The following is a 15,025-nucleotide window of genomic DNA, read 5'->3' as shown; positions in this document are numbered from 1 at the left end:
ACTAATAATCTAGATGCCCTCACTACTCCAAAATATGATCTAAGTCCCAGCAGTATCAATGATCACCTAGATGCTTAGAAATTCACAATTTCTGGCCCCTAAATATTTGTCAAAAAAGCTTAACAAAATCTTGACTTGCCCCAAATTAACATGCATATTAAACTACAGAAAGACCTAAGGTTAAAAAAAAATCATCATCAACAGCAATAACAAAACTGATACCAAGGATGTAACTTTATACTAAAGTCAGAGCATTAGGTTCTTGGATACACATTTTCAAAAGGGATACTACTTGGTTATAACAAACCTATATGGTTGAGAACCACCAATTTAATAAATTTATACGCAATTCAAGATCAAGTAACATTTGGTAAAGTTGAATTCAGTTTCAATAATAGGAAAGGCAGTAAGGCATCTGGTTCATGGCCACTTTATATATTGAAGGCCAAGTTTCAACTTTGGAAATAACCCAGAACCATTCCCAAGCAACTACATTATGAAGTGAAGCACCAAGAGTTTACCATATTCTGTCTTTCCAGATTTGAAATACCATTATGAAGAGGAAAAGGCAGATTATTATTGTTTTGGTCACATCCAAGACTTTGTGAAGTAAGATTTTCCTAGACAAGTCTAGCAGTTATAATTTGTCTAACAAAGACTAAACTCAGCACCAATGACATGTTTACAAGTTACAAATGGAAGTGAAAATTAATAAAGCTGTTATTACAACTTTCTTATATTCCATTTCTGTCTGGAAGATTTTTCACTAACTGGTCTCGATTACTACAGTTAATAATTACAATTATTTGATTATAAATCATTCCTAACTACCCTCAGATATTATACACATCTCTCTATTCAGCACAAGAAAGGCATTTTCCAATGTTGACAGTTAAAATCTATTCAGCCAACACCAACCACACGCACTAAGAAGAATCTTTATTCATTTTTCATCACCAACAACCAACCCTAAGAACACATTACTTTATGAATTCACTGACTAGTTAACATTTAGTTCTATGTATTATCCCTGTTCTTAATAAAAAAAAATGTAGCTGTATAGTAGTAGAAGCTTTCCTTTCAAATTCTGTTCATTTGTGTTTACATTAATTTTTTATTTTAATTAGTACATGCTCATTGTACAATGGGTTTCATTCAGACATTTTTCATACATTACTGTTGACCCCCTATCTGACAGCCCTGATCCCCTATTGCATCCCCTTTGTAAGGTTCCCTTCCTCTTCCCACATAGCTCCCTATCCTTCTATCTTTACGTTCTATTTGTATATTTCTTCTTAAATCTAAATTTCATGAAGAGAAAGTATGAAATATTTGTATTTCACGTAATACAAGGTGAAAATCTAACCATGGAGGTAAAAGAGACTTTCATTTAAAAAAAAAAAAAAAGATGATTTGAGTAGGAAGGACAAAAAACACACTATGGATAATCAATTATAAAATTAACCCAAAGCATTCGAAAACCTAAGTGTTTCTTTTACTTAGATCATTTAATATACATCATGCTAAAATAAGTGTTATTAATTCTGAAACAATGTCTACTTAACAGGCTAATGTTTTTCTACACTGTGGCAACTTTAAAACCATACACCTGTGGAAGACCAAAACTGTACTGCACAGGATTATTTCTCATCATCAAAATACAAAATGAATCATGATGTTATACATTTCACGTAAATCTGAATTAAAAAAAGAAGAAGTCAAAAGACCAGATGTGGTAGCACACTTTTAGTCCCAGCACTTGGGAAGCGAGGCAGGTGGATCTCTGTGAGATCAGCCTGGTCTACATAGCAAGTTCCAGGACAGCCAGACCTACATACCAGAGAGACTTTGTTTTGTTAGAAAAACAAAAACAAAAATGAAAAACAAAAAGCAAAAACCAAAAACTCAGAACAGAAGGGGTGTATTGTTCAAAATGTAGCTAGTAACTTCTAACTGTAACAGACCTGTTAAAATCATTAAAGGCCCATTAGGTCTTTAATTAAAATCATTAGGGCCCAAGCTGCTCTTACCTATGAATAGTGAAAAGTTACACCGAATTTTGAAATGAAATAAAGGATCATAAAAATGCTTACGGATGTGATTTTTAAAAGGTACTTAAGAAATAATTCACTGTTTTTAAAACAGTGTAAGCATGTTATTGTAAGCATGAGATCCTGTCCATATCCAACATGCAGCCTTAGTGCCTAAGGCGTCCAGGAGGGAAAACCTGATTCCCTGGAACTGGAATTATAGATGGTTGTGTGCTGCCCTGTGAGCACTAGAAACTGAACTCAGGACTTCTTCAAGAGCAGCAAGTGCTCTTAATACCACTGAGTCTTCTTTCTTAGTCCTTTTAAGTAGATTTTCCAAACCTAAAATATCTTAACATGCAGTAAAAAGTCCTACAAAAATATCAAATTGTTATTGGTCCTCACAAAAGCATACTGGTTTAAATTTCAAATATTACTACTGTTTTAGATATGCTAGGTTATTCTTAGAGTTATGAAATATTCTCAACTATTTCTACAGTCAATCTTATTGAATTTCCACTAAGCTAATTTAAACATTAAGTCAACAGTATTCATTTCAAAAAAGATAAAATACCTAAGAAATTCAATTTTTTTCAGAAAAAAAGCTCATTATTGCTCATTTTTCTTAAATCATCTAGGGACTCTCAAAAGCTGCAGCACAAGGAATAATTTTCTAGCCCAGAGTACCACTGCAAAAGATACAAGATATTTACCAATACAATAAGGCTATCTTAATGTTGGGGTTTTGTTTTTGTCTATCAATACTTTGAAACCCATCTACATCCTGGTTGATAAAATGAAAGTCTACCAATCATAAAGCTCAAGTAAGTATTTATTTTAAAAGTCAAAGAGGAAAAAAACCTACCTGATGGCAGGATTTGGTCTCGTTCTTTTAATGTAATCCATGGCCTCGGAGGAAGCTGCTCTGGATGAACTGAAAAAAATTAAAAACAAAAAAATCCAATATTTGTAAAATAAGTATCATTTAGTTTCTAATATCAAATCATCTTATTTACTATTTGGCTATGATAGCCCACAAAAGGACTTAAAAACCAAATCCTAGAATTTAATTAAGACTTCAAAAGTAAAATATTTAAGTGATATGCAGGAGTCAGTAGGTAAAAGTTCCTGTTGTTTGAGCCTAAATAAATTTGATCCCCATCCTTGCAACCTACTGAAACTCTTATCCTTTTGCATATGTAATCCAAACAATACTATAGAATAGAAGGCAGCCAGAGAATTGGCTAGAAGCTCAAAAGCCAGCTAGCATAGAGCTCTGGAGTATGCAGTGATGGAGACATGAGAGACACGGTAAAAGGAATCTTCTGAAAATTATCCTCTGCCCCCCACAAGTGTTCACATGCAAACACAATAGATAACCCATCCCATTCAATTTCTAAAAAGAGCTATGGAAAGAACATTAAACTGGTATTATAAAGGGACATTAAGAAACTCATTAATGGTATTTCTGCATGTATGATTTTATGAAAAGTGCCTTAAATGTAAAGCCTTAAGCAAAATCTTTTGTTTAAACATAAGTTACAATGATTTAACTTTGTTCCCATCTGCAAAATAAAAGTTATGTAAAAATTTAGTATTCGGGTAAATCTTAGAACAGAAAAAGGAAATGAATATAAAGACATGGATTTTCTAATTAGGATTTCACTATCTGTTCTTTCTTCTACTGTTTTATGTCAATGCAATGCAAAAGTAGCTAGCTCATCCTTCTCAAAGTCGAGGACATAAAGATAGGAGTAGTTGAGGCACTTTACTGTCAATTTCCTGTAATGTCCCATCCCAAAGTTCTCAAAAGGTCTCTATACATTAAGCCCAAACCAGCAATCACCCTGAATTTCAGGAAAGTATAGCTTTCCAGAATTGTACCACCCCCAAGATGAAAGCAATTATTTATGATGCTGTGCTACATCTAAAACAGGATCACTTCCTAAGAAGCATCCTGTACACTCAAGAGGTAAGGACTTTTTCAAACCACCTAGTTGAACCAGAACTGACACCACCTACAGGACCCAGTACACAAATCACAATGACTTTTAGAATGAATGAATGCAAGTTAAGGGGGAAAAAAAAGCCCACAAGAGAAAAAAGATTTTTTAAATGTGAAAATTTGCTAAGTGATGGTTACACATGCTTTTAAACCCATCACTCAGGATACAGACAGGTGGATCTCTGAGTTCAAGATCAATCTGGTCAACAAAGCAAGTGCCAGGACAGCTGAGGATACACAGAAAAACCATGCCCCAAAAATAAATAATGAGAGCTATACCAAGACAGGTTCTAACTAAACTTCTGAGAACTACAGAAAAAAACTTCAGAAACATCAAAGACTTAACACAATACCTACAGAAAACACCAATTAAATTACACTAGAAGCCCAAGAAAGCACTCCATTTTCTGATAGCTACATGAAAAGAATTGCCAAATGAAAATTATGTATGCAGCAAAATTATCCTTTGGAAATCAAGTAGGTTGTTACGGTGTGTGTTAACTACTGTTGAGCCTGAGATTAGTAGAGGAGAATCAAGAGGAAATAGAAAACTGAAAGACCCAACACATTTATCCTTAAAGGAAAAATAAGATATCAAAAAGAATGAAGAAATAGATAAAATTAGGAGCATTAACATTACCCATTTTACTATCAGTTCTTAAATCATATTTGATGGCCAAAGGAAGAAAGTATAGAAACTATTATGGTACCAAGTATGGCTACATAGACTTAAAGTATAAAAAGTACAGTAAAATCTTAGTAGGGTGCATACAACATATGATTCAATTATTCACATATCCTTCAAATGCAATACAGAAAAGTTAACTTTTCATAAAGAAAGAATGGCTATGCTAATATCTAAAAGTAGTTTTCAGGAACAATAGCAAAAAAAAGAATACAGGTAGTAATTACACAATGAAATGATCAATCCACTAAACTATAATAGTCCTAAACATGTATGTGACAATCAATAAAGCTTAAAATACCAGAAACAGGGGCTGCAAAGACAGCTCAGCAGTTACAATTATTTACTGCACTTGCATAGAACCCAAGTTAAGTTCCTAAAACCGAAAAAGTAGCTCACAACTGTCTGTAACTATAGTTTTGGGGCATCAGATACCTTCTTCTAGCCTTCTCAGGCATTGGGCATCCTCATGATACATATATACATGCAGGCAAACTCTCATACACATAAAATAGAAATAAATAAAAAAAATAGCAGAAGCAAAAGCTGACAGGTGAATAGAAAAATAAATGGATAATGACAACTGAGGATTTTTAACTCTTTCATATCACTATTTGACAGGATTACAAGATAGGTGCTATCACTGCACTGTGAAAGGGGATTTGAAATTGATTAAACAGAAACAAAAACAAAACCACAGATCAAGGGGGAAGTATTCCTCTCTTTGATCTCAAGATATTTTCTACTACTATCATCATACTGTTAGATCACCTAAAGACAAGGAGAACACAAAAGCTGAAAATCATTCCATATATATTGGAACTTTTTTAACTTAAAAAAAATTGAAGTTATCACCATTTCTGGTTCTATGGATAGCCTTCTGCACAGATCTGAGAACCTTGATAAAGACACTCCTTTCAGGACTGAGTGTCCGAAGTCTTTCAATTATAGCACACTGTGAATCTGCAGGTCTCCAGACACCATAGGACTGATAAACATACAAACTCATAGACACTGTAACAGCACACGTAGGACCTGCATAAGTTCAAGCCAGAAGAAGTCCCAGCACTGAGAAGGGGAGGTGGACACTGTCCTTAACCAAGAAACTATTTACAACTGATGCCTACTGGGAAAGAGAAAATCCATTTTCTCCAAAGAGTGTTACTGGGTCTATCAACCACACTTCTGGGCAGGCCCCATCCCATCCCATGCCCAGGAGCAGCTACTGGCAAACAAAAAAAGGATGCAATCTTTCGTTTCTGTGGACTTTTTGTTTGCTTTGGACAATTTTTGTTTTACTGGTTTTTTTTTTTTTTTGCCTCGTTCCTATTTTTGAAAAGAGAAAAAACATGAAACTGGGTGGGTAGATAGGTGGGGAGGATTTAGATAAGGGTAAAGAATATGGTCAAAATATATGAAAAACTTTTAAAGAAGAAAAAGTATTTTCTATGTATTTCAGGCTAAGCTTCAAATGTAACTAAGGATGACCTTTAACATATAGTTCTCCCTTGTCCACCTCCCAAGAACTAAGATTACAAGCCTCCATCACCACCACTTAGTTTTTTGTTTTTTATTTAAAAGTTTTTTTCATTTTACATACCAACCACAGTTCCCTCCCTCTCCTTTTCCCCACCGATTCCCCCATCTACTCCTCAGAAAGGGTAAGGCCTCCCGTGAGGAGTCAACAAAGTCTAGCATATCAAGCTCAGGCAGAACCAAGCTCTCCCCCCTGTATCTAGGCTGAGAAAGGTATCCCTCCCTAAAGAATGGGCTCCAAAAAGCCAGTTCATACAGTAGAGATAAACCCTGGTTCCATTGCCAGTGGCCCCACAGACTGCTCAAGTCACAGAGCTGTTACCCACATTCAGAGGCCCTAGTTCGGGCCTATGCAGGTTCTTTGGTTCAGTTCGGAATCGGTGAGATCCCACTAGCTCACATCAACTGTCCCTGTGGGTTTCCCCAACATGATCTTGACCCCTTTGTTCATATAATCTCTCCTCCCTCTCTATGACTGGCCTCCGAGAGTTAGGCCCAGTGATTAGCTGCAGATCTCTGTATCTGCTTCCATCAGTTACGGGATGAAGGTTCTATGATGACAATTAGAGTAGTCAATCTAATTACAGGGGAAGACCTGTTCAGGCACCCTCTCTGCTATAGCTATGCGTCTTAGCTGGGGTTATCCTTGTGACTTCCTGAGAGTTTCCATAGCACCAGATTCAGCACACCCAGTTTATGTGACACTAGCGATCCAACACAGGCCTCTGTGAATGCTAGGCAAGTGCCTTTAGAGTTACATCAGCCTTTCCACACTTCATTTCTGGATGTAGCAATAAAAATCAGTAATTAATTGAAAAATAGAATTATCAGTAAATGGTTCGGAGTAAATAGGAAAAACATACAGGAGTATCATTACACAAACATCAACTCCAAGAAGGTTATAGCTCTAAGTAATACAAGTCAATGAGAGACGAGCAGGCAATGTCAACTGTCAATGGATCAGAAACCCTGGGTGCTGGGAGGGTATGTAAGTTTTTCCTCACTGTTAAATAAATGAGTCTGCTGTAAACCTTCTACCTGACTCCCAGTGTCTGTAGTAGTTGACACTGTGCCTTTTCACCCCTCCCCCGAAGAAGACATTAGGACCTAGCAACAACACACCACCTTCTTATGTATGCTATAGCACACACGACCCTATACACAACTTTCAAATGTGTGCCATAGCACACGTTTCCCCCCCCCCACACACAACAAATAAAATGTTGTCAGGCGTTGAAGTTCAGTTCCTGAATTCAAGCACCTAGGAGAAGGAAGCAGGTCACTCTTTGTGAGTTCATGGACAGCCTGGTATACATAGTGAACTCTACACCAGGCAAGGCTATCGTGAAACCTGTCAAAAAAATAAATTAATAAATTTTTGCATAGAAGTCAGGAAGATAGCTCAATGAGACTATGTCAAATAGCTAGATAATTTTTTGTATGTACAGGCCAAGAAGATGGCTCAGTATGTAAAAGTGCACGTTCTACAAGTATGAGGGTACAGTGGTATATTACTTGTGTTTTAATAAAGCTTTCCTGAAGATCAGAGAGCAAAGCAGCCAAGTCAGTCACACAGGCCAGGGAATGCTGACATACACCTTTAAACCCAGGGCTCGGGAAACAGAGGCAGATGGACCTCTGTGAGTTTGAGGTTACCCTGAGCTATACAAGATTGAGTCTGTCAAAGAGAGAAACAGAGTTCACACAAAGATGATCCCACATTTTGGGATCACACGCCTTTAATTCCAGCACTAGGGAGGTGGAGACAGGAGTGATATGGCTGGGCAGAGAGAATATAAAAGGGATGAGATAGAAACTCAGTGAAGTCTGAGGCTGGCAGAGAGCATTGTGGAATCACCCTTTTGACTGAGCCTTGGTAGAGACAAGATCTCTCTAATAGCCTGGCTGCTTTTCTTTTCTGACCTTCAGCTTGATCACCAATACATGTCTCTAGGTTTTTATTATTCATGCTACATGAGGGCCTAAATTCAAATCCCCAGAATCACAAACAAAAAAAGTATGGCATATCTGTGTACACTAGCACTAGGGGGCAAAGACAGCATATCCCAAGAAACTGTTGACTAGCAAGGCATGCTGAAAAAGTCAGTTCTGCTTCAATGACTGACCCTGTCTCCAGATTATCAATAAGGGAAAGAGTAATAAAGACAGTTCAGCAAGCATGTACACACACAGGCATTCATATCCACACATTCATGTTTATGAACCACACACACATTAAACAACACACACACACACACACGTATGTACACATACGTGTGTGTGTATGTGTAAAGGCAGCTAGAAAAAGTATGTAAATTAGATATAATCTACACTTACCCATACCCAAACTTTGCACACTTAAGCAAGCCAATAAAAAAAAAACTATACAAAACAGCCTTCTTATGCAAGAAAAACTTACATATGTAATACAATCATTTTATTATCCTGTAATTCTGGTATTCTTAAAGACTGCTTGCAAATTTTCCAAAATGTACAATAAGTGGAACTACAAACTTGATAATGAAATTGTGTACCAATTAGATCCACAGACTAAATCAAGAGTATTTAAAACACTTAACCTGCATTATACCTTTGCCTAGCCTATCTAAACATGGATGGAATACTTCAGTTAACTTATAGGTGAGAAAATTAACAGGAAGCCAATTTTATAAGAAAGTACTGATTATCACATTTAATTTACTGAACAATATTCTAAAAGTGAAAAACAGAATTGTTCTATGGATAAATAGTATAGGAGGTCCTTCTGTCTATGTGCTGCTTTCTTTGGTTAATAAAGAAACTTCCTTGGCCTGTTGATAGGGCGGAACTTAGGTAGGAGGGAAAACTAAATGGCATGCTGGGAAAAAGGAAGCAGAGTCAGAAAGACACCATGATGCAGATGGAGACAGATGGTAGAATTTTACCTGGTAAACCACACAGATTAGTAGAAATGAGTTAAATTAAGGTGTAAGAGTTAGCCAATAAGAAGCTAGAGTTAATGGGCCAAACAGTGATTTAATTAATATAGTTTCTGTGTGGTTATTTTGGGACTAAGCCAGCTGGGCAGCTGGGACAAAAAAGAGGGCCCTCCTTCCAACAAATTGATGCCAACGTGACCACGTAAAACCTGAGAGGGCTTGAAAAGAAATTCTAGACACAAACATACATACAATATAGAGTTTAACAGTTTCTTGCTGTTTGTTGACAGCATACCGGAGCTCCTTTAAGAGGGTTTCCTGACTCAGCAGTTGCAGCAGAAAAAAAAAAAAGCTGCACCATTTTGAAATGCAGGCGTTCTGGGTCATGCTCCAGTACCAACTCTGACTGTTTCAGGCAAGAGGTCCAGCTACAGAGCATTTGAATGGGGTTTGTGAGCAGACTGCTACAGCTTTCTTGATGGCAACATGGACGGGCTGTGTGCCTGGAACTGGGGCAGTGTGCTTAACTCTCACAGGTGAGAGCAGCTTCACCAAGCTGGACTGGGCAGGGCAAGCAGGCAGTAATTTATTTGACCTAGTAATGTCACAGCTTAGATTCTTAAGTTTAGATTCTTAAGTGCTTAGCATTTTAAAGCGTAAAGCAAAAGTGCTCCTGGACAGTCAAGAATTACAAATTCACAATAGGACAGATTCAGACATAAAAGACCTCTAAATGAGTCACAGTGTTGGATAACTGTATGTAGGCTTGGAAGGGAGAAGACAGAGTATAGAAAGTAATAAAATAAAGTTAATGCTTTTTAAATAAAAGGGTAAAGTCTTTAAAGAGACAGAGTACAGATATAGTCATAGATTAAAAGGAGTAAAAAAATATAAGCCAGGTAAAAATGGAAAATTCACTGAGAGTCTGAATTATGTATATTATTTTTTTTTAATTTTTTTTTTTTGACTGTGAAGGAGCTAAATACAGAGAGACATTTCATTGTATGGGCTGCTAAGCTAAACCAGCATGTATATTGTAAAGGTATCTTGACTTCAGAATTTGGGTCTAAGGACATGTTGCTTGAGAAAAGAGGTTCTTCTTGTATTTTCACAGAACCTGTGGATTGCTTCCAGGCGAATACGGTTTCATACACCAAGACCCCATGAAAGATCGCCATGAATACCCTCAAAAATTTACTTTGTCCAACTGCTGACTGAGATGAACCTAGCACACAGGATACGCCATGAGAGACCTGATTAACAGTGCCCCCAAACAGCAGTTTGGAGAGAAATATTCGCAAATACTGTTTATAAATGTTCTTTTACATTTAAAGGAAGAGATGATATAGATATGAATAATTTGCAGTGGTATGGATCTTGGTTTATTGATACAAATATAAGGTCAATTTTGTTATATGTATACGTATTTCTGATCTTCATTAAGGTATTGTGATTATGTAGTTCATTTAAAAATGTAATGTATACTTAAATATAGGCTAATAGATAATATTCTATAATAGTCAAGCTTGTAGTCATGTTAAGATTTTCTAAGTATATTTCAATTAGATAGGTATTCTTCAAATCTTTCAGAGACCTTCAGAATATAGCACTTAAAATGTTTTAACAACTTAGGACTTTTCATGACAATGAGACACGTATGCTCCTGGCAGTACCAATTACTTCAAGAGGAAGATGGGCATTGAAGAGACTCCTTATGGAGTTTGTTAGATGGACTGGACATGCAGGATCCACAGAGAAATGACTACTGAACTTGCCTAAAGGTGAGACGATCCTTCAGGGTTCCTGCCTCATGAAAGAGTCTGCGAGACATTCTGCAGGATACAGAAGAAAGTGACTGGCAAACTGCCAATATAGGTGGAACGGTCTTTGAAATTTCCTGCTTCATGGAAAAGTCTGCTGGATACTATGGGCCTATAGGCTAAAAATAAATGCGCCAACGGCACAGAAAAACTTCGGGTGACTATCCAGGCAGAGATTCTGGATAGTCATTTCTGAGTTCTGTAAGTTGCTTACAGTGCACTTCCTGTTTACTTAGGTAATATTATATCCTTCTGGAGTCTTTGATGGAGTTGAAGAATATATAGTTATAGCTAAAGTTTTCCTTAGTTATAATAAAAGATAAAATAAATAGAAATATTGTAACTGTAATCATTGCTTGATACCTGCTTTGTTATATGTAGTTTTGCTATGTTAAAGTTAAAGCCTTCCTTTTTGTTTAAACAGAAAAGGGAAAATGGTATAGGGTATAGGAGGTCCTTGTGCCTATGTTTTGCTTTCACTGGTTAATAAAGGAACTTCCTTGGCCTGTTGATAAGGCAGAACTTAGGTAGGCAGGGAAGACAGAATGGAACGCTGGGAGAAAGAAGGGTGGAGTCAGAGAGAGACACCATGGATCCTCCACCGAGACAGAACGCCAGTTAGAATTTTACCCAGTAAGCCACTGCCACATAGCGATATATAGATTAAGAGAAATGGGTTACATTAAAATGTAAGAATTAACTAATAAGAAAGTAGAGCTAAAGGGCCAAGCAGTGATTTACTTAATACAGTTTCTGTGTGGTTATTTTGGGGCTAAGATAGCAAGGCAACCAGGATGAACAAGCAGGCCCTCCTCTTACAGACTCAACAGGTAAACTTTTACATAAAGTCAAAATCATCTTGTCTAGGCACTACTAATAGCAATCTTTTTCACTAAAACTATGTGAGCAAGGTTGTGGATCATCTCACCAAATTCAAGTCACTAATAACTATCTTAGTGATTAAAAAAGTAAGACAATATTAATTCACAGACTTGCAAATACTAGCCACTTTTAACTCAAAGTCTATACTTGTAAAATGTAAAGATCCTGCAAATGGAGAGATGGTTCTGCAGTTAAGAGCACTTATTGCTCTTCCAAAGGACCTCAGTTTGGTGTCTAGCTTTTAATATCAGACAGCTCTCAACTATGACTAGGCTCCAGGAAATCTAACACCCTGTTCTGGCCTCCATATATGTGGCATATATGAATGATTCCAACACTCAGTAGACAGAGGCAGAGACAAATGGATGTCTTGTGAGTTTGAGATCAGCCTGGCAATCATTATGATGTCCAGACCAACCAGGGCTACACAGTAAGACTCTGTCTCAGTAGTATTAATAACAATCATAATAAAAATAGATCATTTTAAAAGTGTAAAACTTTCTATAAGATAGTGTAACTAAAACTATTACCACAATGCTTCATAAACAGAAAGTACTCATACATGAAAAAAAGTCCTGCATGCAAAAGGCAGAAATTCTAAACGTATACCATTATAAAAGCAATTTGTGATATATCAGCTACTGATAACATCTATAGAGTAAACTGCTCTGAGTTACCTGCAAGATTGTCAAGCATGAAGTTCAGTAGCTTTCGGGTTCCATCTGGGTCCTGGTATAAACTCATAATATCCTGTGATAAAGGATTGCCTTAAAAAAAAAAAACAAAAATATAACGTGACAATTACAATTTCAGGGCATATATTATGGAACAACATACTAATTTCCGAAAGAGAATTTTATTGTTTTATCTGTGACACACACCTAAAAAAAGTTATATGAATATAAAGAAAAAACTTTAGATAGCCATAAATAGTAACTTTAAGAGTTATTTCCAGATTTCAGTGTATGAGTCTTAAATCTGCACTTGTCAAAAAGAAATATATACATGTGTGTACATAAATACATACATATTAATCATGATTTATTGTGAAATTATCTTATAGTCTACATTATCTTTAAAGAGACTGCTAAATAAAACATAACCATTCTCCTTAAAAAGGAATGAATGACATCATAAAAAAGACGTCTCAGGCCAGTGAAAATGACTAGGGTAAAGTTGCTTGCTGTCAAACCTGAGTTTTATCTGAGTTTGAGCCACAGCAACCACTTGGTAGAAGACAAAAACCAACTTCTATCGTATTGCTCTGTGACTAAAACACATACCACACAAATCAATAAATGTAAAATAAAAAAATGCTTTAAGTAAGAGAATTCCTTGGATTTTTTTTTCTTTTTGATGCAGGGTTTCTCTGTAGCTTTGGAGGCTATCCTGAAACTAACTCTTGTAGCCCAGACTGGCCTCTAACTCACAGAGATCTGCTGTCTGCCTCTGCTTCCTAAGTGCTGGAATTAAAGGTATGCACCACTACAACCTGACTGGAAAATTTTATTAACACATTACATGAGGAAAATGAAAAGATTTCAAATGAGAAGAAAATCTGTTGCCAAGGTAACAAGTGAAACGTGGAAGGAAAATTCTGTTATAACAGTGATTAAAAATATCTTGAGTATTAATAAAAAAAATGTATCAAAACTCCTATAACAGACTGTGTAAGTGAAGGAAGCATTGATTAAAGGAAACATACAATTCTCTAGCATTTAGACCCAGAAAAGTAAAACTCATCAAAGGTCTAGACATGGAGTTCCAAACTTAAACCATCAGTAGTTCATTTACCCAACAAAATGCAATTTTTTTAAAAAATAATGACCATGTTAGGAGAATGTATAGTTTCTGGAAATTTCATATATTGCTGAAGTATAAAAGGATGTGCCTACGCTGTAGGTCTGGTTGGCAGTTTTCAGTTAGTTTCAAAGAAGAAAGGATAATGGAAATGCTCTGTACCTTCATCTGAGTGTTGTTTTCAAGTACACATCCAGTCAAGCTGGATTCTTAAATACTAGGGTACTTTGCAGTATGTCATTTTATAACTTATGTACCATAACTTTGACAGACTTACTGACAGTAAAACTCAAGAAAGAAGGAAAATAGATTCAAGGGAATTACTAAAAAGGTATAAATGGGTCTCAAAATCCTGAATATCAAATAGTAAAAGATATAAAATTTAAAAAGAGAGATTAGAGTTCTAGAAAAAGAAAATAATCAGAACTTTGATTTCTGTTCCAAAATGTAAAATGAGTGAAAGGTACAATCAATAACTGGTAATCCAATCCACTGCTGAGAATGTCCTCCACATGTCCTGCCTAGTTCTAAAAACAATTTTCTCCAAATTATAGTTTTGTCAAAGTTTAACAGATCTGGAAGAAGAAAAGATATATTCCACATGCCCCCCTCTAGTTTTCAATAATGGTGGGAAAATATTCAATTGAGGATCCCTTAAACCCTGGTATCAACTGATAAACTTGTTTTCCATAGTTAAAACTACATCAACAATGCCTTCATAGTAACAGAAGATTGCTGTTAAAAGAACCTTGGAGCTCAGACACTGCTTAGTGAGTCTTTAGGCAAACACAAAAACAAAAGAGATAAGGTAAGAACATTTGAAGCAGTTTTAGCCTTTGATACAACAGATAAAGAAAGCAATAAATAAACAACCCTACAAAGAAAGACAGGAGGATCTATAAATCGGAAAAAATTATAAAGTACTGAAAACCAGGTTTTTAAAAATTTACATAAATGGAGGTCTACCTTTTACGTAAGAAAGATAAGAATCCAGCAAAAGAACCCAAGAAGTATAGGGGAGGGGCTGTGGAAGAGGAAAATTAAGTAAGAATAAAGTAAAATTATATATACAGACAAAAGACTGTAATCAAACCCTTAACTTTACGTACTTAAGAAAAAAGTTAATGAGTAGGCTGATATAGAATGCACAATATATACAAAAAAAGCTTACTAAAGGCTATCACTTAACAAAATGCATTATAATACAAACTAGAACATGACAAGGATAAACAGAAGATTTTTAAAAATAGTCTGGATAAAAGGACCAAATATATCAGAATGATAAAAAATAGTGGCATCTTTTCAAAATATTTCCAAAGGGTCATAAATATTATATTGGCAATTTCAAA

The 15,025-nt window shown here is 35.9% G+C and overlaps 1 protein-coding gene across 7 annotated transcripts in view; it reads right to left on the bottom strand.

Annotated features, from left to right (window-relative positions):
* The window catches only part of Cnot6l (CCR4-NOT transcription complex subunit 6 like), an 81,515-nt gene that overhangs the window by 25,022 nt on the left and 41,468 nt on the right, over window positions 1–15,025 (bottom strand). For 6 of the 7 annotated variants that reach the window (XM_048426117.3, XM_087908853.1, XM_085691603.2 and 3 more), the window contains 2 exons: window positions 12,554–12,643; window positions 2,896–2,964 (listed from right to left, as the gene is read on the bottom strand). In XM_048426117.3, the coding sequence (XP_048282074.1) occupies window positions 2,896–2,964; window positions 12,554–12,643 (159 nt within the window). The remainder of the gene's footprint in view (window positions 1–2,895; window positions 2,965–12,553; window positions 12,644–15,025) is intronic. The other variant, XM_085691602.2, reaches the window with a different exon arrangement.

Source organism: Myodes glareolus, chromosome 8 (assembly GCF_982192425.1).
Source record: "Myodes glareolus chromosome 8, mMyoGla1.1, whole genome shotgun sequence".
In the NCBI taxonomy this organism is placed as follows: domain Eukaryota; kingdom Metazoa; phylum Chordata; class Mammalia; order Rodentia; family Cricetidae; genus Myodes; species Myodes glareolus.
Note: the sequence above shows the minus strand (reverse complement) of the source record. Positions and strands in the feature narration are given on the sequence as shown.